At 58.1% G+C, this 24,294-nt stretch overlaps 8 protein-coding genes across 8 annotated transcripts; 2 read left to right on the top strand and 6 right to left on the bottom strand.

The window, feature by feature from the left end:
* Positions 1-359: 359 nt before the first annotated feature.
* Positions 360-3,557, bottom strand: SPRG_01687 (hypothetical protein). The gene is made up of 7 exons (XM_012340054.1): positions 3,100-3,557; positions 2,970-3,055; positions 2,483-2,917; positions 2,358-2,437; positions 2,271-2,312; positions 1,621-2,218; positions 360-1,246 (listed from the first exon to the last, which is right to left on the bottom strand). The coding sequence occupies exons 1-7, from the start codon at positions 3,534-3,536 to the stop codon at positions 384-386; spliced, it is 2,541 nt and encodes an 846-aa protein (XP_012195444.1). The 5' UTR covers positions 3,537-3,557; the 3' UTR covers positions 360-383.
* Positions 3,558-3,832: 275 nt separating this feature from the next.
* SPRG_01686 (hypothetical protein) lies at positions 3,833-4,668 on the top strand. The gene is made up of 2 exons (XM_012340053.1): positions 3,833-4,396; positions 4,452-4,668. Exons 1-2 carry the CDS (start codon positions 3,851-3,853, stop codon positions 4,551-4,553), a joined length of 648 nt encoding a protein of 215 aa, XP_012195443.1. The 5' UTR covers positions 3,833-3,850; the 3' UTR covers positions 4,554-4,668.
* On the bottom strand, positions 4,570-7,823 carry SPRG_01685 (hypothetical protein; the record flags this gene model as incomplete). The annotated part of the gene is made up of 11 exons (XM_012340052.1): positions 4,570-4,981; positions 5,032-5,247; positions 5,338-5,586; positions 5,642-5,798; positions 5,853-6,253; positions 6,429-6,563; positions 6,625-6,775; positions 6,823-6,908; positions 6,963-7,049; positions 7,101-7,472; positions 7,524-7,823. 11 exons carry the CDS (start codon positions 7,821-7,823, stop codon positions 4,658-4,660), a joined length of 2,478 nt encoding a protein of 825 aa, XP_012195442.1. The 3' UTR covers positions 4,570-4,657.
* A 120-nt stretch (positions 7,824-7,943) lies between these two features.
* Positions 7,944-9,133, bottom strand: SPRG_01684 (hypothetical protein; the record flags this gene model as incomplete). Its single annotated transcript, XM_012340051.1, has 3 exons — positions 7,944-8,753; positions 8,812-8,917; positions 8,970-9,133. 3 exons carry the CDS (start codon positions 9,131-9,133, stop codon positions 7,944-7,946), a joined length of 1,080 nt encoding a protein of 359 aa, XP_012195441.1.
* A 1,561-nt stretch (positions 9,134-10,694) lies between these two features.
* On the bottom strand, positions 10,695-11,226 carry SPRG_01683 (hypothetical protein). The gene is made up of 3 exons (XM_012340050.1): positions 11,035-11,226; positions 10,879-10,984; positions 10,695-10,823 (listed from the first exon to the last, which is right to left on the bottom strand). The coding sequence occupies exons 1-3, from the start codon at positions 11,205-11,207 to the stop codon at positions 10,746-10,748; spliced, it is 357 nt and encodes a 118-aa protein (XP_012195440.1). The 5' UTR covers positions 11,208-11,226; the 3' UTR covers positions 10,695-10,745.
* A 798-nt stretch (positions 11,227-12,024) lies between these two features.
* Positions 12,025-13,025, bottom strand: SPRG_01682 (hypothetical protein; the record flags this gene model as incomplete). Its single annotated transcript, XM_012340049.1, has 2 exons — positions 12,025-12,106; positions 12,154-13,025. The coding sequence occupies 2 exons, from the start codon at positions 13,023-13,025 to the stop codon at positions 12,025-12,027; spliced, it is 954 nt and encodes a 317-aa protein (XP_012195439.1).
* A 657-nt stretch (positions 13,026-13,682) lies between these two features.
* Positions 13,683-14,771, bottom strand: SPRG_01681 (hypothetical protein). The gene has a single exon (XM_012340048.1). It carries the CDS (start codon positions 14,734-14,736, stop codon positions 13,735-13,737), a length of 1,002 nt encoding a protein of 333 aa, XP_012195438.1. The 5' UTR covers positions 14,737-14,771; the 3' UTR covers positions 13,683-13,734.
* An 835-nt stretch (positions 14,772-15,606) lies between these two features.
* On the top strand, positions 15,607-24,281 carry SPRG_01680 (hypothetical protein; the record flags this gene model as incomplete). Its single annotated transcript, XM_012340047.1, has 16 exons — positions 15,607-17,001; positions 17,070-18,563; positions 18,609-18,796; positions 18,849-19,315; positions 19,358-19,644; positions 19,695-19,984; positions 20,030-20,167; positions 20,252-20,712; positions 20,743-21,110; positions 21,158-21,348; positions 21,394-22,503; positions 22,557-22,690; positions 22,778-23,211; positions 23,262-23,475; positions 23,529-23,921; positions 23,982-24,281. Exons 1-16 carry the CDS (start codon positions 15,641-15,643, stop codon positions 24,279-24,281), a joined length of 7,830 nt encoding a protein of 2,609 aa, XP_012195437.1. The 5' UTR covers positions 15,607-15,640.
* Between the last annotated feature and the right edge of the window lie 13 nt (positions 24,282-24,294).

The raw sequence follows: 24,294 nt of genomic DNA, 5'->3' as shown, positions 1-24,294 counted from the left end.
AGCGTGCACTCTAACGACGAGTGATGCTCATGGTTTTTACAAGTCTCAAGCGTCGCCCGTGCCGGTCGTGTGTCGGAGCTTTTAAGGTCGCGAACCGGTCAGCTGCTGCGCTAAATGTTGATCATCTGACGGCACCGAGCTCGCGAGGAGTTGGAGCATCGCAGGCTTGAAATGAAATCGGAAATCCAAACGCGGTCATGTCTTTGGTGCTGCGACTTTTACCGCGCGGAACATACCAGCACCTTGGCCTACTTGTTTAACGACTCCAGTACATTCAGCGCATGGACTTGTGGCGCGTAGATAGTGCGAGTAGAAAATGCTCTATGAGTATACAACTGCTTTGGACGACGACGCAAATCCCCAAGACGAGAGAGAAAGGTCGTCTAGACGTAGGCTGACGGCGGTTCGGAGATCGTCTCTTCGACGAGAACGTGCATGCCAGTGCGCGTGTCCACGTAGACGCTGCCACGCGAGAGCTTGGTGTGCATGGTCTTGACGGGCCGCGGCACCACGAGTGTTGCGTGGCACTGTATAAAGTACGTGGTAATGGCAAATCCACACAGCGCACTGAGCGCTGCGTAGACTGTAAAGGCGAACCGCGCGTTCGGGAGGTTGGCGACTTGAGTGCGCCACGCGCCAAGCAGCAGAGCTCCCCACAAAACGGTACAGTAGCCGGACGCGACCGCGGCTCGCAAGATGCGTTTTGTGCAGGCGCAGACGCAGAGGAGGCCGTCGAGCAAAAGACAAAACGTGCACGCCGACGCCGACGCAAGAGTGATGCCGGCGGTACCGACGACGACGCGGCCGATGCTACCGCAGGTCGCATCAAGGTAAGTGCGGATGTCGCGCACCGGCGGGTCCGTCGCATGCAGCGATTGGTGCCAATTGAGTGGCGCCCCGTGTCGGGTCTTGCTGCAGAGCGACGCTGGCAGCGATTCCGTTGCCGTGGGCGAGCACTTGCGCACGCCCCGCCCCGAAGTGCAGTTGACCTGGACGAGCGTGTGGCCAAAGAGACTCGCACACGTGTAGATCGCGCTGGGGTCAAACGGGGTCGCGTCCGGCCGGTTCGACGTGACAGCCAAGCACGCGCCCCAGATGCCGACGTGCAGCGTTGCGTTTGCCGCCGCGAACGGCAGCGACGGGTCGATGGGTGACGGAAGCATGACGATCGACGTCGTCGACGACCACTGCGGCAGAAAGAGCGCGAAAAAGAGGGTCGCCAGAGAGACGACAGCGGTCGTCGCGCCTAGTGTGCATGCTCGTCGATGCCGGTGTAGAGGAGGAGGAGGAGGAAATCGACGGTACCGATGGCCCCCGGCACCGTGCACACCATGCGAGTGCCAACACACGTGTGTTGTTCCGAAATCGATGCGCCAATCCGCGCCCGCGCCCAAGATCCACCTTTTGCCGTCGCATAAATCTTCGAAGCTTTGCAAGACCAAGTGCGAGCCGTCTCGACGTGCGATAGCATTCAAGCGCAGCGTATGGTTATGATATGTGTGCTCGAGCTCGGTGGAGTCCGATTATCAACACGTCCCCCGGTCGTTCACCGGCTCGCAAAGTTCAAAGCTCGAGCACATGTTGTCACGTCGCACCGCAGCACACTAGAGGATCAACTACCTTGCTTGGGTGCGGCCATAACGTCGGCAAAGTGCCGGCCGAGCTCGAGCGCCCGCTGGACGACGCGCACGTTGGCCTCGGAGTTTGAGAACGACCGGACGAGGCGGTCGAGCGCCGCGACTTGGATCGGATCGACCTGCCCCTGACTGCGCGACTTGACGTGGGTCGTCGGCTTGGCCACGACGCTTACTCCGCGCGTCACGGTGGCGTCCACAACGGCCGCCGTGTGGTCGAGCCAGACGACGCACGCGGCGGCCTTGTCTCCTTTGCGCCACAACAGCAGCGTCAAGTTGAACGCAGCGTGTCGGCAACGTGGGAACAAACGTCGGCACTCGTGGAGCTTTCGGACCGCGCCCTCGACGTCGCCTCGGCACGCCAGCGTGAGTGCGTGGTTGTTGAGCACTTGAGCGTGCAGCGTTGGCGCGCTCTCAACCGCGCCGAGGCCGTCCAGTCGGTCCATGGTCCACGTGCACTCGTCGATGCGGCCGAGGCAGAGAAGCGCGTCGGCCTTGTAGAGCACGACCACGGGATCCAACTCGACAAAGTGGCGTTGCAGCGCGGCGTCGGCAATTTCCAATGCATCTTCGTGCAAGTCGAGCTACGCGTCATCGTATGTGGACTCGACGCATGGACGGCACCAAGTCTACTACCTCGAGGAGCACAAAGATGCGGTCGCGAATGAGCTGGGACAACTACACGAGGACGTCACGATACGGAAAGAAGGCGTCATGGACTACTTGAAACGGGCTGGCGACCTCCACCAGGTCGCGGGCCTGTGTCAAGGCTTCAACAACCCGCTTGGCGGTCGCGTACTCGTCTACGCCTATGGTGGAGGAATCGCATTTGACACAACACAACGTACGGTTCTCGAGACTAGTGGCGACCAAGTGCTGACGAACGCGGGTCACGGTGGTCTGCCGAGGCGTGATGGTCAGCGCGGCCGGCGGCGGCGGCACCATGGCCTCGAGCACGAGCTCCAGCATATGCTGCATCTCATGCGCCTTGCCCATCTTGCCCAAGAGCATCGCGTAGTTGAACGCCGCATCCGGCTGGTCAAAATCCATCTGCATGGCCCGCGCAAGGAGCTCGCCCGCTTCGCGGAAATCCCCAGCCTTGAAGCTGCCGCTGCCTTGAGCCAAGACAAATGCATGCAAGTTGCAGCTTGCAACGGGTTGATAGTCGCCGGCGATGGCGACCTCGAGGTGCGGGAGCAGATGGCGCAGGTCTGTCGTCGGCGTCCGGGCATGGATGGACAGCAAGACGTACCAGAACGAGAGCGCCGGCGTCGGGGCTGCCTCTGCAGATCGCTTTAACCACAGAGTCGTCAAAACATCAGGATGATGACCTACCAATGCGCGTGAGGAGAGAGGCGAGCGCTGGCTGCGGGTCGTGGCCGTCGCATATGAGAGCGAGTGCGGCGTGCAGTATGCATACCCTACAGGCTGCATGAGCCATCGTCAAGCGCACACCGCTACCGACTCGTCCGCATAGGCGTGTAAGGAGGCTTGTTGGAGGCCGTCCAAAAGGACCTTGGCCTCGTCCAACTGGCCATGTTGGAGATAACAGAACGCGAGGACAACGCCGGCGCCATCCAGCACAGGGTACGTTGATAGCAGCTGGACGAGCAACGTGGCGTAGACAAACGGCGCAGCCTGAGCTGGAAGCTTTGGCGCGGACAGACCCTTGGCGAGCTGGACGAGGCAGGCGTGGAGATGGGCTTGGGCCTGCTGGGACGACCGGGCGGCGGTCGCCAACGCCCAGCGGATGGCCTCTGTTGTCGCCTCGACCCAGCGACTCGCATCTGCCGCCGACCTCGTCCGAGCATAGGCGTCTTCGAGTTCTTGCAGAAGGCGCGTCGCGTCCTTCCATGAGCCATATGCCCCGATAGCCTGCGCGACTGCCGATCCTGCCACCATGGCTCGCCGCCTGGGATTGGCTGTCCGTCTAAAATGCTCAGGATTGGTGAAAATGCGGGCAATATATCGCGCATGCAGCGTTTTCATTGGATGGTTCTCGGGATATTCGCATCAGTGCATGAAGCCGTCCACTGCACGAAGGACGCATTATGCCTACTACAGACAGTATTGTACAAGTACATCTCTAGCTGCATCTCTAGGGCTCTCCCCACGCAATCGAGGTCGTTGGACTCGACTCGACGTTAAAGACAAAATACCGGATACGAATGTTTTTGACATCCCCGGCGGTTGCACAAGTCGTGACGGTTGGCGCAATGGCCGACCACGTTGCACCAGCGCCGCCGAGTCCGCAGCCAAGCCCTGTTCGATCGTCTCACAGCCCGAAGCGGTTGGCGCACAGCCCGAAGCGCAGCCCGAATGAGGAAGGCCATGATGCCCCCCCCGAATGGAGCCCACCCCCCCGACAAAGCGCTTGGGACGAGTGGCAGCATCGCATTGGCACGGCGTCACTGGCGCTCTCGCTCTTGATGCAGCTCTCGTACGTGGCGTTTCCAGCCTACAACTTTGCGCTCGCGATCTGGGCGACTGTCCACCCGTTTTCGCACCATAAACACAACGCACGCGGCACCGTCTTGTATGTCTCGGTGCTCGGCCTCTCTTGCGTGACCGACATTGTCTGGAGCGTGCTTTGGATCTCGGGCCAAGCCTTTGCCAATTTGATATGCCAGCCCAATAGCATTGGTATTCTGCACTGCGACGGGCTCGGCAGCTACCCCGGGTGCGGCACCAACCGGTTCGCCGCCGTCATGTTCTTCGCCAACATCGTGCTCAAAGCGATCACGGCCGTGTGCGTGTGGAAGGTCTTTTCGCTCGATTGTCTTGTCGTTATGGAGCATGACATGATGTACATTGTAGGCTGTGACCATTGAAGCCCCGGCGTTGGCGCCACTCGAGCCGCCGCGCCACGCACTGCCTCCGGGCGCGCACATTGTCGATGCTCCCTCCGAGCCCAAGTAGACACATTTGATTGGTGGTGGTGATGGACACTTAACATCGTCGTATTATACCTTTCAGTCGACTGGTAGGCTACCAACAATGAATAATGTACTCTGACCGAATGGCTATGCGGCCGACTCGATCTCTTCCGCGATTGGGGCGTCCGTCGCGTGCGACAGTTCGAGATGGGGCGTGGTTGCATCGCCATCGTCGTCGTCGTCGTCGCCGTCGTCGTGTGGCGGTAGGTCTTCGACGATCTCGTCGTCACCGCTCGTAGATACTGCTTCGTTTCCATTCGTGGAGGTTGCGGAGGCGGAGAGCAGTGTGGGCTTTGGCGGGTAGCGGGGCGGCGGCGCCCCCACTGTCCCGCGCCGAAGCGGGCTCGTCGTCGCGTTGAACGAGCGTGACTGGCGCTTGGGCGGGCTGTGGCGGAGACTCCGCTTGCTAAACTTGTCGTATGGTGACTCCGCGGCCCGAACATGACAACGTGTACATGTACCTCGAACGTTGCATTGGACACTAACGCGACGAGACCGTGGTCGGTGCACACTTGAATGAAAGCGTCGACCGTGATCGCATACGATGGGTCTTGGCCGAGCAGCAACGCCTCGCGAAACATGCGCAGGAGCCGGCGCTCGTTGAACTCGGGCGCGCGCGGCTTGAGAATCGCGCAAAACTCGGGAAAGGACAAGACGTGGTCGTGGTTGACGTCGCCCTAGTGTCAAGAGTGTCACTACCATCCTAACTTTATACTGTGCGATCCTCCGAGCCTCCGAGCTTTGTCCCCGCGACACTTTTTTCGTACCGATTCAAAGAGCTCGGTGAGTTCGATCTCAATGCCTTTCGTACGCATGAGCAAAACGTCAACGATGAGCTCCAAGACGACGTGCACGCTCACGACGACAACGTCGCGCCGGCGCGGCGGCGCGTCGCCATCAGTGCGGCTCGTGTCGGTGCCAAGCATCACGAGACGCATTTGCGCGCGGACAGCGAGCTGGTTGCCTCTCGTGTCGGTGATGGTCCCATGGAGCAAGATGCCGGTGCAGTGTTCGAGCTACACATGTGATAATATCGCGTCTTACTTCTCGGTTTTCCACGCCGTGTTGTACCTGTCGGTAGTAGACTTGGCGCCTCTCGGCCGGCAAGTAGCTGAGGTACCACTTGAGGAGGCGAATACCATACTCCAATGCAATCCACTTGGTCGCAACGCCGTTGACGGACACGAGATGGTCCGTGCCGAGCTCGGGATGGTGCAGCGCGTTGTGCCTACGCGCGATGAGTCGTCGTCGTCGTCACCGGAATCTTGGCGTTGGTTCAGACCGCGCATCCAAGAAAACGCGCAGGTAGCTCTGGTTAAGACACTGTTGCGGTGGCACACCGAGCGCGTTGAGCTCCATTTTGGAGGCCTGGGCTTTCTCGTCAATGTCTGGGTCGAAGCGGTACCGGCGCTGCTCGGCGTTCTCGCGATCGAGCAGCTGTAAAAAGCGAGCAAACAGATGCAGGGCGGGCGACGTTAAATAGAGCGCTTTGATCGAAATCAAAAGCTTGTAGAATTGCACCTCGGCGTCTTGCCGCCCGTTGCAGCTCTTGAGATAGTACTCGGCGACAAACTGGTCGAGTGGCTGGTACGCGACGCCGTCGGCCGCATCGAGGCGGTCGGCCTCGTACTTGGCATCATACAGCATTTCAATGTGTTGCAAAAGCTCTTGCAGCGAGTAGCGCTCGATCGCGACCACGGTTTTTGGCAAATTGGCCAAAAGAACTTGATCGAATCGGGAAGCCGCCACTCGTTGGCGGTCGCGCGGTTCCACCGCTTTCGCTTTTGCTTGACCGTCCACACGGTTTGGTACTAGCGTACGAAATACAGCAGACATGTTGTCCACGCGTAACACGTACGGCTTCATCGACCTCGGTCGGCGCGCGCGTCACGAGCGGTCGACCATGGCAGTTTTTACAGCGAACAAAGGCGTGGAAGCGCCGCCACATGGTGCGCGCTTGCACACTCGTCGAGACGGCCTTTGGGACTCCGTCCTAGTCGATAAATATCATGAGGCATGAGGGATGATGTCGCTCATATAATGGACGTGGCGACCTGGACGTCCCAGAGTCCGTCGTCGTCGGCGGTGGTCTGCGTCGATGCATCTGCGCGGGGACCAAAACGATGATCGTACGGCGAGTCGGGCGAGGGCTCGTGCGCGTCGTGGATCTCTTCGACGGCTTTGGTGTACGCCTCTTTGTACTTTCTAGTACCCCATGTACATGAAATCTACCATCCAATACGATATTCTACCGCGCTTCTTCGATAATGCGTCCGTGCTCGGTCTTGGCCTGCACTTCGAGAAAGTGGGCATGGCGCGTCAGTGTCTCTTCTTTGGTCTGTCAACGACAATGTACACCTTGTCCTCATGCACACCGATGTACAGTACGTACTTGGAGCGTCTCTTCGCGCTGTTGCAATAGCTCCTCGCGCTTGTCACAAGACAGTTTGAACCGCTTGAGCTCGCGGTACTCGTCTTGCTAAAATCGAAAAAAACTAAGGGTAAAGAGGATCGTGCACGTGTGCAGTACGAGCTCGAGCCACGTCGCTTCGAGCGCGTGGAGCGCATGGTTGTGGAACTCGAGGTCCTGAATCGTGACGCGCTGCGACTGCACCAGCACTTCTTTGGCTTCCAAGTGGTGCGTGAGCACCCGAATCGACTCTTCGTGTTCTTGGATGACCCGACTTTGGTTCAAAAGCTCTTGTTTCTGGTCGTGCCGCTCTTTGGCGTGCTCGGACCGGTACGTATAGTAGAAGCGCATCGCAGCTTCAAGCACGCGCTCAAAAAGACCCACGTACGAGCCTTTGAGCTTGAGTAGAATCTTTCCGAGTTCGCGGCGGTGCGACAAGACGGACGTGGCGACCTCGTGGAACTGGTGCGTGAGGTCTTGGACGCTTTGCATCTACCTCGTCCAGCTATACGTACATGTCGATGGAGAAGGCAGATGTAGTACCACGAGCATCAAGTCGGGGTCGGACGCGAGGTGCTTGACTTCGTCCGCGTGGGCGGTGGGGCCGCCGCCTAGCACCGCTGCGGGCAGGTACCGACCCGTCACCCGATGCAGAAGTGTGTTGGTGTAGTGAAAGAGCTCGGTCGACTCGGGCGTCGGGCTCGGCGGGTGCTCGGGCAAGAATGCTCTGGATCGCGCAGGTTGCTCGAGCTTGGCCAACGTCGTCTGCAGCGGCGTGCCAGCTGGAAAGACGGCTGTCGGCAGGGCTGACGTGGACCGTGCCGCTTCGTGGTTGCGCTTCATTCGTCCTGGAACGGCAATTCGATGGTTTCAAGCCCCTAGACGAACCCATTCGAGTGGAGTTACATCGATGTGTAGTACATGTAGGATGTTTAATATTGATGCATTTAAAAAGACATGAAATTACGTTCGCTTCTTGACTTCGTTGGGGTACGGTCCGCCCGCGGCGACCGCCTTGATGTTGTCCATCGTCGTTTTTGCAATGTTGTCGAGTGCTTCGCGGGTAAAGTACGCCTGGTGGCCCGTAATGAGCACGTTTGGGAACGTAAAGAGCTTGGCAAAATTCTCATCGGCGAGGATTTCGCCCGAGTGGTCTTCGTAAAAGATGCCGTTCTCGCCTTCAATGACATCCAAGGCGACGCTGCCAATGATGTCGCTCGTGAGGCCGCGGATGAGCGCCTCCGTGTCCATCAAGCCGCCGCGGCTCGTGTTGATGAGCATGACACCCTTCTTCATTTTGGCGATCGCCGTGTCGTTGATCACGTGGTGCGTCGACGGAAAGAGCGGACAGTGCAGCGAGATAATGTCCGAGGCGGCGAGCACCTCGTCCAAACTTGCGTACGTGACGCCGTAGCTCAAGGCTTCCGGGTTTTGAGCAACGTCGTACGCCAGCACGTTGCAGCCAAAGCCGGTGCAGATCTTGGCAAAGAGCGCGCCAATCTTGCCGGTGCCAATGACACCGACCGTCTTCCCGTGCAAGTCAAAGCCAAGCAGCCCTTGGAGGTTGAAGTTGAAGTCGCGGGTCCGGTTGTACGCGCGGTGGTACTTGCGGTTGAGCGTCATCATGAGGCCAGCGGCGTGCTCGGCGACCGCGTACGGCGAGTACGACGGTACATTCAAAATGGGCAAGTTGAGGCTCTTGGCAGCTGCCAAGTCGACCATATCAAACCCCGCGGAGCGCAGCAAGACGGCCTTGACGCCTATGTCTTTAAACTACAAAATACGAAATATAATGAAAATAGGACTTTCATATAGCAATGATTTCGAGTACCTTGCGCAAGACGGGGGCGTCCACCGTGTCGTTGACAAAGGCCACTGCAATGTCGCACTCGCTTGCCAACGGCGCCGTCGAAATGTTGAGCCGATGGGGGAAAAAACTATTCGTGTTGCGTGAGTATGAATGGCCGACAAGAGCTCAGTTGGGGGTACCGGAGGTCGCCGTGGACACCTTCGTTCTTGGCCATGGCTTGCATCGACTCGGTGTCGTAGCTGTGGGCAGAAAAGAAGGCGATCTTCAACGGGTCCGCGGTCGTCGTCGAGAGCCGACGCACCGTCGGCGTGCGCAGCAGCGGCTTGACAAGACCTCGCAGCATTTCACCGTCTTGAAAAATGAATCGGAAAGCGACCCTGGATCGCTTTCGATGGCGCTTTCTTTGCCCGCGTGGGACTGGGCGCGTCAACTCTGCGTGTCTGGCGCGCGACAATAGATACTCACAACCGTAAAATAGTGTATCATTGAGTCATCGTCGTTTTGATCAAGGCATGAGTCGAGCAGAGAGACACACACTATTTCCAACCCGACGCCCTCGGCGTGCCACGTTTTCTGTCCATCTCTTCTGACTGCGAGGCGACTCGATCGGAAGCGCCCATGCAAGTGCAAAGTGAAGTGCAGACTCAAAAGCAGACTCAACCGCAAATTCAAAACGAGCGTGTTTTTGGATGGAAGCGTCGACTTGGTCTTTGTATATAGGCGACGACACACCGCTCCGCGCTTCAACGTAGCAGCTACAAGCACGCAACACCGTCGATGCCAGCTGGCGTTGACGTCCTACACTACTCACGATCGAGGTGGCAGTCGCTTGCCGCAAAGGGGGTTCCAAACCGTTGAGATGACCACGACGCCTCTTGCAATATCGAGCGGGCCGCTAAACCTGTCCAGATAGGCTCTGAGCGCCTGCGACAGGCAACAAGAAGACGAAAATAGAACTCCCGCTACAACATATCTATTTCGCTCTTTGTCATCTATAAGAGAAACAGAAATGCCCTTCATTCGCATTCCTCAGCACTGGTTTTTGGTGGTACGCTCATATGCACGCGAGGACATTGCTCTAGCAACCAGTCTATCGCTATCATGGCTGCCGAGTTATCAATATACCTTCTGAATCGACCGACAGCTCGTTCGCTAAAGTCGACAAAGGAATGGGCAACTTCCTCAACGCACGGCGGACTCGACGGATCGTGGCCAGTTGCTCTCAAGGTACACGAGATGTCGATTTTGACAAGCTTGCTTATCGTCCAGCATAGGAAATGTGGACCTTGCCCAAGTCGACCCCACCTTTAAAGACGGCGCAGCGTTTCTAGCGATCATTCTGTGGACACTAGTGCTACGCGCAATGTTGCATCGGGCACTATATGTATCTGTCGGGTGGTCGAAGTACAGGAGCCTGCGTACGACCTCGCGCGAACTATACCCTCAGCGAGTGGGGTCCACCACGGGATGGACTTCTGTGTACGCGGCTTACCCCCAACGACCAAGTGCTGGTGCCGACTCCCACGCATTCAGGCGTAGCGCATGGCTATCAATGTCTCTCTGAACGGTGCTCGTTTCGCAGCTTGCTGGGAGGCAGCTTGCTTATACCACGACGTCGGCTTTGCAGGATACGTAGTAGGGCTGGTGCATGCGGTTTCTCGTGAACCACCGGGTTGGGGCACCGAATGTATTGGTGCCCTACCCAATGGTGGGCAAGGTGGGTTGGCTGTGACGCTAATGGCTGCCGAATGTGGAATGGCTTGAGAGGGCTCTTGAGCTTGTTTTGCCGCCTTGTTCATCTGCGGCTCTATTCTTCCGTTGTTTGTGCTACTCGACCTGTCGCGCGGAACACCGCTGTCTCCTACCTGAAAAAAGGCTCGGGGAAGGGCACCAAAACGCAATACTGACATGTAAAACGTGCACTCGTAGTTATTCAAATGATTGGGCTGCTCTACTTATGCAACGCTGTCGAGGTCGACTGTGTCAAAGCCCACGGAGCGGAGCATGACGGACCGCACGCCCACTTCCTTGAGCTACATTCATAACGATCCTCAGGATACACGTTGTCATCATCGGTAACACACGCACCTTTTTCAGCACGGGGGCGTCCACGGAGCCGCTCACAAAGTCGACGGCAATGTCAAAATCTTTGGCCATCGGCGCCGTGCCCAAGCTCAGTCGGTGCGGAAAGAAGCTATTCATGTTGCCCATGAGCTTGCGATATACAGCGTCGTCATGCAGTACTGGAGTTCGTGCTGGATGTCCTCCTTGGCAGCCATCGCTTGCATCGTCTTGGTGTCGTAGTTGGCGTCCGAGAAGAACGCAATGCGCATGGCGGCGGGCGCTTTTGTCGAAAGCAAAGCGGTGCGGAGCGTACGCGCCATCACGGGCTTGGCAGCAACGAAGCTCTTCAACATGACGCGATTGGGGTTGGTGGCAAAAGTGAGAATGGCACATCCTTCGCGGCGCCCGTGTGCGCCGCGACGTCTTTGCCGCCGTGGGATCTCACGACAGGGATATCCCGTGTTTCTGACTCGTCGCTATGGAAGATACTCGGTGTCGAGAATAGTGTCACGTGTCGTCGACTTGGGTACGATCAAGCAGCATATCATTCCCGATACCAAGGTCATTGGCTCCGTCGTTCCGACTCTCGAGGCGCACATTGTGGTAGAAGGTCCGACGTTGTGGTACTTTGGTGCTTTGCAGCGCTGCAACACGGTAGATTGGTCCAAGGTGCTGGCGTCGCACGCACGTAAAAGGTGCAGGACCAAGCACACAGCACACGGAGCACACTATTTGCGATGCTGCGGCCTCTATGTGGTCAAGTTGGGACATTCTCAGGTCACACGCCAGACGAAATAGGGCGTACGAAGGTCTCTCGATTGTCAACTGCGAGCAATGATCGACGGCGGCAGCCGAAATCGCACCATCGGCCTCTCAACCGACCATGCGGATACCGTCCGGATGCAGTGGCGACGAGACACGCAGCGTAACAGATTCGTGTTAGCCGTTAAGTGAGGCGTTTCAAAACAGTCTTCAATAGAGGACTACAGAAGTTCGCGATGTACCCCCGCGCCGCCGCCTGCGCATACACGGCCTGACGAGCGAAGGAAGAAGAAGGAGATTGCTAGTCTCTACGTATGCGAACTCTTTGTAACAATGAAGATAACGCGAAACGCATGCAACGCGATATCGCAAACGTATATATCAAAACACACTATCTAAATTGAAATTTTACTGCTTCTTGACTTCGTTGACGAACGGCCCGTTCGACTCGAGCGCCTTGATGTTGTCCATCGTCGTCTTCGCAATGTTGCTCAGCGCCTCCTTCGTGAAGAAGGCCTGGTGGCCCGTCACGAGCACGTTGTGGAACGTAAGAGCTTGGTGAAGTTCTCGTCGGCCATGATTTCGCCCGAGTGGTCTTCGTAGAAGATGCCGTTCTCGCCCTCAAATACATCCAAGGCGACGCTGCCGATCTTGTCGTTCTTGAGGCCGCGGATGAGCGCCTTGGTGTCGATCAAGCCGCCGCGGCTCGTGTTGATGAGCATAACGCCCGTCTTCATCTTGGCGATGCTCTCTTCGTTCACAATGTGGTGCGTGGACGGGAAGAGCGGGCAGTGGAGCGAGATGATGTCCGAGCGCGCAAAGAGCTCGTCGAGCGAGACGTACTCGATGCCATAGCCGAGCGCCTCGGCGTTTTCATAGACATCGTACGCGATGACCTTGCAGCCAAAGCCGGTGGCGATCTTGCCAAAGAGGGCGCCAATCTTGCCGGTACCGACGACACCGACGGTCTTGCCGTGCAAGTCAAAGCCGAGGAGGCCTTGGAGCTTGAAGTTGAATTCGCGGGTCCGGTTGTACGCGCGGTGGTACTTGCGGTTGAGCGTCATCATGAGGCCGGCGGCGTGCTCGGCAACAGCGTACGGCGAGTAGGCAGGCACGCGGAGGACCGTCATGCCGAGCTCGGCCGCGACGTCGAGGTTGATCATGTCAAAGCCGGCGCAGCGGAGAAGCACGGCCTTGACGCCGACCTCGTGGAGCTTGTGGAGCACAGCGGCGTTGGCGGTATCGTTGACAAAGATGACGACGGCGTCGCAGCCGGTCGCGAGAGGCGCCGTGCCGTAGTGGAGGCGGTGGGCAAAGAAGTGGAGGTCGTGCTCGACGCCTTCGGCCGTGGCCATGGCCTTCATGGATTCGGTATCGTAGGCAGCCGCCGAGAAGAAGGCAATCTTCATGGTTGTTGGTGGTGGTGGTGGTGGAGTTGGTAAAATGAGTTGTGAGGACGGGGATCGGCGAGGAGGTTTTCTCTGGGCTCGCTGGATATGCTGCGTGCGCTGCAACGTAGCTTCATCTCGAAAGGGTCCCTTCAAGAAGGTATCCATGCAGTAAAAAAACACGCCACGTGGCGTCGCACCAACCTCTTTTTCTGTCGAGCGCGTCAGTGCGCCGTAGACACGCAGTGGAAGGCGCAACGGACGCTTGGCCCGCGCTCGCGCTGTGGCTTGACGGCGACCCGAGGAAGGCCCGTCAACACAATTAGGCCCGTTGGTACTACTATGACGTGGCACCATGTGGGGCAACGAGTAGCTTGGGTGTGGGATCGAGGGATTCTTCCACGTGTAGTCAGCCTGGTCGAGACCATGTCGCATACCGGCCTTGACAAGGAACCAGCACGCCTTGGCTGCGATTTGCCGTTGCTTTGCAAAGTCTTAGCAATCCCACCGCGCCGGGTCGACAGCCTGGCAAGAAGCACCCAACAAACGACCCGGCGAGGATCCACCGTGTCTCGTCAAGGCAGCTCGCCCAGCTAGCTCGTCGCGTCTGCACTGCCAACACATATTACTAGTACTCCCGACCAAGTCGTTCGTTGCGGGTGGCCTGCTTCGACCCGATGGATTACAAATATGCATTTTTTATATTGAAAAATATTGAAAATCGACCCGTTTACTGCTTCTTGACCTCGTTGACAAACGGCCCGTTCGACTCGATCGCCTTGATGTTGTCCATCGTCGTCTTCGCAATGTTGGCGAGCGCTTCTTGGGTAAAGTACGCTTGGTGGCCCGTCACAATCACGTTCGGGAACGTAAAGAGCTTGGTGAAGTTCTCGTCGGCCATGATTTCGCCCGAGTGGTCTTCGTAAAAGATGCCGTTCTCGCCCTCAAAGACATCCAAGGCGACGCTGCCCACTTGACCGTTCTTGAGGCCGCGGATGAGTGCCTTGGTGTTGATCAAGCCGCCGCGGCTCGTGTTGATGAGCATGACACCCTTCTTCATGCGACCGATCGAGTCGTTGTTGATGATGTGGTGCGTGGACGGGAAGAGCGGGCAGTGGAGCGAGATGATGTCCGACTCGGCAATCACCTCCTCGACGCTCTTGTACGTGATGCCGTAGCTCAAGGCCTCGGCGTTCTGGAAGACGTCGTACGCGATCACGTTGCAGCCAAAGCCAGCGCAGATCTTGCCAAAGAGCGCGCCAATCTTGCCCGTGCCAATGATACCGACCGTCTTGCCGTGCAAGTCAAAGCCGAGGAGGCCCTGGAGGTTAAAGTTGAACTCGCGGGTCCGGTTGTACGCGCGGTGGTACTTGCGGTTAAGCGTCATCATGAGGCCGGCGGCATGCTCGGCGACCGCGTACGGCGAGTAGGCCGGCACGCGCAGCACGGGCATTTCGAGCTCGGCCGCGACGTCGAGGTCGACCATATCAAAGCCGGCGCAGCGCAGCAAGAGCGCCTTGACGCCGACCGAGTGGAGCTTGCGGAGCACGGCCGCGTTGGCGGTATCGTTGACAAAGATGACGACGATATCACAGCCGGCCGCGAGCTGGGCTGTGCCGAGCGTGAGGCGGTGGGAAAAAAAGTGGAGGTCGTGCTCGATGTTCTCGGCCTTGGCCATGGCTTGCATCGACTCGGTGTCGTACACGTGCGCAGAGAAGAAGGCGACCTTCATGGTGGTAGGATGGTGTTGGAGGGAAAAGGTAAACTGGCCGCTCTCCAGAAAGTGCAATCGGGGGATTTTTCTGGGGACATAAACGCCCCACGGCGCGTGTCTCTGGCACCCCGATCTTTGCTATAGCGTACCTAGGTATACAAACCGCCTTAGGTGCGAATGGAAGGCTGCTGGATACGCGATTCAAAAATCAAGCACCATATGATTGGCTGAAAAGATCGATTTTTTTCGATTCGAATAGCTCTACAAGCTGCGTCCGCGACGGGGCGTACACCACCATGTCGCGGTCGGCTGCTGTACCTGTGGTACGTAGCGAGGTACGACAGTACAGGTACCGGCGAGAAGCTGTGGCGAGACGGAACCGGTATGATTGATAGTTGACGACATGCGGCTGTGTTTGATTGGCTAAAATACAAATGCTATCCCACCAATCCGACTCCAGAGACTCGTTCTCACATTATTTCCCCTCGCATTATTTATCCATTTATAGTGTGGAAAATGAGGATGCTTCGATGGTGCCTGCAATCAATCAATCGATCAACGTGTTCGCGTTGAAATTAAATTGGCAACAACCAGCTCAAAGACTTTGCATACGTATTAGTGCTACGCCTGCATGCGTGGGAGTTGGCACCAGCACTGAAGCCACTCGCCGAGGCATAGCTCTCTCTCGATGGTGCCTGCGTAAATCTATTACTGCGTACTAAAGAACTCGATGCGGCATCTTGTGCTGCTCTCTTCTACAGCATTGTCGTCGACCCCTGTGCAGCACGCAAAATGGCCTCGAAGGCATGTGTACATGAGATGCAATTGGATTGGACAAAATCGAGAGCGTTCGCGCCGCGGATTGGTCCAGTCGCGATCCTTCGAAAGGTCGTCTCGAGCCGGCGCGCCCAATCGACCATCGATGGAAGACGAGGCGGAGCTCAACGCAGCGCCGCAGCTCGAGTGGGCCAAGGTGCTTTGCACGGGCGATGGCCCGTCCAAGCGCAGTGGCCACTCGCTCACGATCGTCGGCTCGAACGGATTTCTCTTTGGCGGCTGCGACTACGCCGATCCGCCAGGACCGACCAACGACCTCTACCAAATGCGCATCAACACCAACGGTACGTGCGACTGGAGCCGCGTCCTCTTCCGGAAAGGTCCGGCCGCGCGCTGGAAGCACAGCGCGACGAACGTCGACAATAAGATCTTTGTGTTTGGCGGCTTCCACTCGGCGACGTCGCGCTTCCAGGACCTTTGGGTCTTCAACCCGATCACTATGGAGTGGAGTCAGCCCGTGCCGCAAGCGTCACCGCGCAATGCCAAGCCAACGCCGGTCTCGTTCGGGTGGCCCAACTGCCCGCCACCCCGCGGCGGGCACTCGGCCTGTCTGATGGACCGCGACATTTACATCTTTGGCGGGTACGGCGGCCAGGGTTACAGTCGGCGCGACTTTGATGACCTCTATGCGCTCAACGTCGACGAAATGAGCTGGGTCAAGATTACGGTCAAAGGCAAGATTCCTGAGAAGCGGTCGGGGCACCAAGCGTGCGCGGTGGACACCAAGATGTTTGTGTTTGGCGGCTGGAATTGCTCGCAGCAGTTCAACGATTTGTTCATTTTCGACACGGAAACGTCATCGTGGAGCAGCGTCGACGGCAGCCACATGGCACACACGTCGCCGCGCTGGAACCACGCATCGTGCGCGGTGCTGGCGATCCCAAACGCCAAGATCTTTTGTTTTGGCGGCGTTCTCGGCATGGCCAACGAGTACGGTGCGCCGGGCGCATTTGCCAACGACATTTGCGTCCTCGACTCAGGCACGTTGCAGTGGCACGTGCCGGCCATCTCGGGCGCCCCGCCCGCGCCCCGCTCCGATACGACACTTGCCTACGATGACAAGGGCAGCCGCCTCTTGATTTGCGGCGGGTGGGCCAACGCGTGGCTCAACGACGTGTTTGCCCTCGACGTGAGCTGCGTCGTCGGACCACCGTACGCGATCACGGGGCTCTTCCCGACCTTTGGCGCCATTACGGGCGGCACGCTCTTGACGATCGAAGGCATTGACTTTGTGTCGCGGCCCGTCATCGTGCGCTTCGCGTGCCGAAAAGGGACGTTGGACGTTGCGGGAACGTTCGTGAGCGAAGAAATGCTCACCGTCATCACACCCGACTACTCGGGGTTTCCCCCCGGCGACGTCCAAATCCGCGTCGCGCTCCAAGGCGACTCGTTCACAACGACGAGCCAAACCTTCAACTTCTTCGCCGTCACGTCGGCCGCGACCTCGTTAGCCTTTGGCCCTGGCGTTCTCTCGGGCGCCGCCATCTCGGAGCCTGTCGCGTTCGTCCTGCAAGCATGCGACGCTGCTGGCAACGCCCGAACGCGCGGGGCGATGCCTTTGGGATCACTGTGCGCTGCCTCGCCGACGACCGCGACATTCCCGTCGAAGTGGCCGACCTCGAGAACGGCATGTACATGGTCACGTACATTGCGCCGACGCGGGGCGAGTATGAGATTGTCGTCGAGTTCCTCGGTACGTTTGGCGGTACTGCAGGGGTTCTCTACGGTTTCCCTCTGGTCGTCACCTTTGAAGACAATGTCGCCCGCGATGGCAACCGCATGAACGGAAAGCTCCTTCTGGACAACGTGGCCATGGAGATGGCGTCGCTTACTGCGATGATGGCCGAGTGCGGCCGGGGGCTCCAGATCGAGCTCACGGGGTCGCTCTCGTCGGCCGAAGACACGCCTGCGCTAATTCAGCTCAAGGAGCAGCTCTTCATGATCGAGAAGCGAGGCACCGAGACGCTTCATCGCCTTGCCAAGGTTCGGAGCATGCTCGCGTATCTGGGGACCACCATCGATGTCGAGCGCGACAAGGCGTCGCTCCGGGAGCTGGAGCAAACGTGGTCGGACTTGCTTCTTAAAGTGCCCATGGTCGCGGGCAAGATTGCGCCGCGCCTGCAAGCCCAGGCGTCGCGCACGAAAAGCGACATTCAAGCGTACCATACGACCGTGCTCGCGTACCACGAGCGGTTCAAGGCACTGCCCATCTGGCTCTTTGAGACTGGCGTCAAAAGCGCGTTACGGCAACTGGACGAGGCGGCGATCTGTCATCGTGACGAAGACGCGAATTTTTTGCAGATGCGGCACATCGCCGAGATTTTCGAGTGCCTCCTGCTCATGGAGCCGTCCGAGCGCGTCATGCATTCGATCACGCGCTGCTTGGATCGACTGCGCGCGGTGTGGCACTGCGTCGACGACGTCGGCCGCAAACTGTCGTTTGTGCGGGACCTTCTCTGGGCCGACTTGGACGGCGGCATGCTTGAGGACGAAGCGCGGAGTCTCATGGCCAGCGTTAAAGGTGTCGGAAAGGACCGCGATATCAAGGAAAGCAGCGTCTATTTGGGGCTCGAAGCCATGACGCGTGGCTTCTTGCTGAGCTGTCCGCTCTATCAAGCGCTTCGACACCCGTCCATGCAAGCGCGGCACTGGCAAGAACTCATGGGCTTGCTCCAAACGACGTTTCCAAATCCGATCGAGTCGCTCGACCTGAAATTTGGCGACCTCATGCGTCTCTCGCTCGCCGAGCACAGCAAGGACATTGAAGACCTCACCGACCGCGCGCAAAAAGAGCGGCGGATCGAGGTCGCTCTGGCGGAAATCGAAGGCCGCTGGGATACGATCGCGTTTGATGTATCCACGTACGACGAAACGAGCGTGCCCCTTCTCCGCGTCCGCGACGAAGACATTGAAATCTTGGAGGCCGATCAAGTCGCCGTGCAAGCCATGCTCAGTGGTCGCGTGGCGTTCTTCCAAGCCGCGAGCCAAGTGTGGGCCGACAAACTCAGGTGCCATACATTGTCTCGTTGATGCACGACACGATGCGAACGTAGCACGATTGCCGATGTCACGGCCGCGCTGAGCGAAATCCAGCGCACATGGGCGTATCTGGAGCCGCTCTTCATTCGGTCGGAAGAAGTCAAGCGCGAGCTGCCACGAGATGCCGAGCAGTTTGCCACTGTCGACGGGGCCGTCAAGACGGTCCTCCATGCGATGGCCGATGTGCGTCTCGTGTTGCGAGGTACAGACAGACCTTTTTATTGCGAACGGCCTGTATACCATGGCGGGAATAGCGTGCACGGACCACCCGAACCAGATCCAGGAGCTCCAAGCGCTCTTTTCGACGCTCCAGACATGCCAGACGTCACTGATCGAGTTTTTGGAAGGGAAGCGCCGGCTGTTCCCGCGCTTTTACTTTACGTCGGAAGCCGACTTGCTCGACATCCTCTCGAACGGCAGCCGCCCCGAGCTCATCATGAAGCACCTCAACAAGGTCTTCCTCGCGACCGAGAGCTTTGTATTGGAGCACTCGAAAGTCGTCGTCCAGTTTGTCGCGAGCGTCGGCAAGGAGGTCGTGCGCCTTCTTCCGCCGCTGTCGCTCGCGGGCAAAGTCGAGGCGTACTTGACGGATGCGCATGTGGCCATGCAGCAGACGCTCCTCACGAGCATCAAGAGCTCGGTGAAGCGGTACCCGACGCTCAACCGCGTCGAGTGGCTCTCGGCGCGGACGCCCGAAGCTGCGTTCCTTGACCCAGCGCAGGTAGAACTCTCGCTGACGCTATAGCTCCAAGAACGCAACTAGGTGGTCCTCTTGGTGGCCGGCATCGAGTACGTCAAGCACGTCGAAGGGGCCTTTAGCGCCATCGCCAAAGGCCATGAAAACGCTCTGGGCGAGCTCTTTGAAGTCGTTTCGATCCAGCTTCAAGAGCTCATCAAATTGACGCGAACACTGCTGAGCGACGAGGCGCGGATGCGCATCATGTGCCTCATCACGCTCGATGCGCATGGCCGGGACATTCTGCTATCCATGGTGTCCCAGCACATCAGCTCGGCCGCGTCGTTTGTCTGGCAAGCCCAGCTCAAGCCCCGGTACGTCACCACCCATCATATCTGACTCGTGCAACGCCTGCGGTGTCTAGGCTTGTCCTGGAGGCGACACCGGCACTCGATATTTGCGATGCCAGCTTCGAATATGGCCTCGAGTACCTCGGCAATGGTCCTCGCCTCGTCATTACGCCGTTGACAGACCGCATGTATGTGACGGCGACCCAAGCTCTGCATTTGCACATGGGCTGTGCGCCGGCGGGCCCCGCAGGCACGGGCAAGACCGAGACAACGAAAGATCTTGCCAGTGCGCTTGGGAAAGCGTGCTATGTCTTCAACTGCTCGCCAGAAATGGACTATAAGAGCCTCGGCAACATTTTCAAAGGTAAGCGAGAAGGATTCATTATCGAAAAGACGCATCCTCGAGTAGGACTGGCGTCCAGCGGCGCGTGGGGCTGCTTTGACGAGTTCAACCGCCTCATACCCGAAGTGCTCAGTGTCTGTTGTGTGCAATTCAAGGCCGTGTGCGACGGGATCCGAAGCGGCGCGGCCTCGATTGTGCTCGAAGGTCCACTTTTCTTGACATTTTTGATATTTTCAATTTTTGGATAGTTGGATCGATTGGATGGTATGCTAATCGGATGTCCTGTAGGCGACAGTGTTGGCTTGGACCCGACGTGCGGCACCTTTATCACGATGAACCCGGGGTATCTTGGGCGATCTGAGCTCCCGGAAGGTCTCAAAGCCCTCTTCCGCCCCATCACGGTCATGATGCCGGACCTGCTCCTGATTTGCGAAAACATGCTCATGGCCCAAGGGTTTACGCAAGCCAAGACGCTCGCGTCCAAATTTTACAACCTCTACCAGCTCTGCAAAGAGCTCCTCTCGCAACAAGAGCATTACGACTGGGGGCTCCGCGCGATCAAGTCGATTTTGATGGTCACGGGCGCACTCAAGCGCAGCGAGCCGACGCTCGGCGAGTCGCAGCTTCTCTTGCGCGCGTTGCGGGACTTTAACGTGCCCAAGCTGGTCCTGGCCGACGAGCCCATCTTCCATGGTCTCCTCAACGATCTCTTTCCCGAAGAGCACCCCCCACGGTACAGTGCTATTCAAGTTGCATCAATGCTAAGAAAGCCAATGTAGGTCCACGGACGCCAACCTCGAAAACACATTGAAGCGTCGTGTGAAGCGCTTGGCCTCTGGCCCGAAGCCAGCTTTCGCCTTAAAGTCGTGCAGCTCGATGAGCTACTGGCCCTGCGTCACTGCGTGTTTGTGATTGGCCCTGCTGGCTCCGGCAAGTCCGAGTGCATCACGACCTTGCAGCATGCCGGCGGACTCCGGGGCACCAAAGTCAAGATGGTCGACTTGAACCCAAAGGTGGTCTCAACCGACGAGCTCTATGGTTTCATGCACGTCTCGACGCGCGAGTGGCGAGACGGTCTTCTCTCCAAGCTCATGCGCGACTTGGCCAACGATGACGGCGACTACTGGAAGTGGCTCGTCCTCGACGGGTACATAAATCCATCTCCTTTTGAAAAATGCTTGACAATCGGTCTAGCGATCTCGACGCGAACTGGATCGAGTCCATGAACAGTGTTATGGACGACAACAAGATGCTCACGCTCGCGTCCAACGAACGCATTCCGCTGAAAAAGTACATGCGACTTCTTTTTGAGATCAAGGACCTGACGTACGCGACGCCGGCGACCGTGTCCCGCGCCGGCATTCTGTACCTCGCTGCCGACGACGGTACCCGCCCCTCATGACTCTTTGCCTCTATCATTGTGTACCTAGGCATGCAGTACCGGTCGTTTATCGCGAGCTGGCTCAACGACGCGTCGCCCGAGGTCGACGTCCGCAGTCGCCTCGGCGAAGTCGTGCTCAAGTACGTCGAGCCATGCGTCGCCTACTGCAAGCGGTTGCCGTCCATCGTGCCGCGACCCGACCTCGTCGCAGTGCAAGCACTCCTCTACTTTCTCGATGCGACCCTTGATGCGAGTGTGGTCGCCGAGACCAAGCGCATTGAGATTGTCTGTGCGTTTGCGTCGATTTGGGCGTTCGGAGGACCGCTCACGACAACCGCCGACGACGGCACCGACAGTCGTAAGCTCTTTAGCGACTGGTGGCGCGCCGAATTCAAGAGCATCAAGGTGCCGATTCGGGACACGGTCTTTGACTATTTTTTGAATCCTCAAACCCTTGTGTTTGAGAGCTGGAAGACCTGTGCGTGGTACACGCCGTCGGTCAAGTACGACGCCAGCGTGCCCATGTCGGAGCTCACGGTGCCCACCCCCGAGACGGCCAGCGTCCTCTTTTGGAGCGACAAGATGGTGAGCGAGTCGCATGGCGTCATGCTCGCGGGCGGCGCCGGCACGGGCAAGACCCGGCTGCTCCTTGGGTACCTCGAAGCAAGCGCGGGCTTGACCAACCGCGACGGGAAAGGGTACCACTCGAGCCGAGTGACGTTCAACTATTACACGAGCGCACCGACGCTCCAGAGCATGCTGGAAGCCAAGCTCGTCAAGCGCATGGGCTCGACGTATGGCCCGATCACGGCGGGCGCGCAGTGGATCTTCTTCCTCGACGATGTCAACCTGCCATTAGTGGACGCATACAACACGCAGAGCGCGCTCGCCTTGCTTCGGCAGCTGCTCGACTATGAGCACTGGTACGACCGCAGCAAGTTTAGTCTCAAGCACCTCGTCGACTGCCAGTTTGTCGCGTGCATGAACCCGAGTGCTGGCTCGTTCCTGATCAACCCGCGGCTCCAGCGTCATTTTGTGACGTTTGCGATCGCGCTCCCGAGCCCAACCAACCTCGTGACGATCTACCAGACGTTCTTGGACGGCCATCTGGCGGATTTTACCGACGACATCAAACGACTCGCGGGCACCCTTCTCAAAGGTATTTTGCCCCATTCAACGTGCACAACGGTATAACTAAGTGGCTGACTACAGCGGCGCTGGCATTGCACAGCCAAGTGGCCGCAACCTTTCGCAAGACGGCCGCCAACTTTCATTACGAGTTTAATTTACGCCATATTTCGAACGTCTTTGCGGGGCTGCTGCTCTCGAAACCTGCCGCCTTTGAGGTACCAGATTGCATTTTGTTTTTGTGTGGTCAATAACGTCCGTATGCCGTAGGATTCGCAAAAATGGTGCTCTTATGGATGCACGAGTCGGCCCGGGTCTACGCCGATCGGCTCGTGTCGGTCGCCGATCTCACCAAGTACAATGCGATGGTTCAAACCCACGCGAAAAAGTCTTTTCCGTCGGTCTCGTTCCAGCGCTTCTTTGCTCCCGAGCACGCAGACCCGATCCTCTTCGGCTCGCTCAACGGCCCTGAGAGCGACTACGACCAGATCACGACGTACACGGAGCTCAAGCAAAAGGCCGAAGACGCACTGACCGAGTACAACGCGCTCTTGCCCAAGATGGACCTCGTCCTCTTCAAAGACGCCCTCGAGCACGTGGCCCGCATCGTTCGCATGCTGACGACGGGTCATGCGCTGCTTGTCGGCGTTGGCGGCAGCGGCCGCAAGTCGCTCGCCCGCCTTGGCGCGCATTTGGCGTCCTACATAACAATCGACATCACGCTCACCCAGAGCTACAGGTACCACCACCCTGCTCACTCGACGCATATTGCGATGATGGGATGCGTAGTCTTCTCGACTTCAAAACCGATCTGCAAGCGCTTTTCGCCCGCGCGGGGCTTAAAGGGGACAAGGTCGTATTTCTTTTGAGCGACGCCGACATCAAGCACGACCGTATGCTTGTGGCCATCAACGATCTGCTCTCGTCCGGAACCATCCCGGATCTCTACTCGGCCGAGGAACAAGACGCGGTCGTGAGCCAAGTCGCCGCCAAGTTCAAAGGCGTACGAAATGATTTTGCCGATTGGTCTATACTAGCTTGCACATTGTCTTATAGGACAAGGATGCAAGTTGGGCGTACTTTCTCGATCAAATCAAGCGCAACGTGCACTGCGTGCTCTGCTTCTCGCCGGTCGACGGGCGTCTACGGCAGTGGGCGCGGCGGTTCCCCGCGCTCGTCAACTGCACAGGTATCGACTGGTTCCAGCCATGGCCGGCCGATGCCCTCCACAGCGTCGCAGAAAAGTCTCTCGGCGCCACGACACTCCACGGTGAAAAGCTGGCGGCCGTCGAGGCGTTCATGCCCCATGCCTTTGCCTCGGTGAATACGGTCGCGATCGCGTTCAAGAACGACGAGCACCGCAATGTGTACACGACACCCAAGACGTACCTCGAGTGTCTCGCCTTCTTCAATGCGCTCCTGAGTTGCAAGCAGCGCGAAAAATCGACGGTACTTTTCGATCCTATTTTTCGGACTTTTTAGTTATATTTTTTGATTTTTTGGATTTAGGATATCTTTCGACTGCAGTCGGGTCTCGACAAGATGGAAGCCACGTCCCATGTCGTCGCCAACATTGAAGACGAGCTCAAGATCATGCTCACCGAGGCCATGGAGAAGAAGGTGGTTGCAGAAGAAATGGCTACCGCGGTCGCCGCCGACAAAATTGTGGTCGAGACTGAGACGCAAAGGGCCAACGTGGAAGCTGCCAAGTGCCAAGCGATGCACGATGAGATGTCGGTCAAGAAGGCCGACACGGAAAAGACCTCGAGGCCGCGCTGCCCATGGTACTTGACATTCAAAAACATTTAAAACGACCGAGACC

The sequence above is a fragment of the Saprolegnia parasitica genome (assembly GCF_000151545.1).
Source record: "Saprolegnia parasitica CBS 223.65 unplaced genomic scaffold supercont2.4, whole genome shotgun sequence".
NCBI classification, from domain to species: Eukaryota; Oomycota; class Saprolegniomycetes; order Saprolegniales; family Saprolegniaceae; genus Saprolegnia; species Saprolegnia parasitica.
The sequence above is the reverse complement of the archived record's forward strand: the minus strand, read 5'-3'. Positions and strand labels throughout refer to the sequence as shown.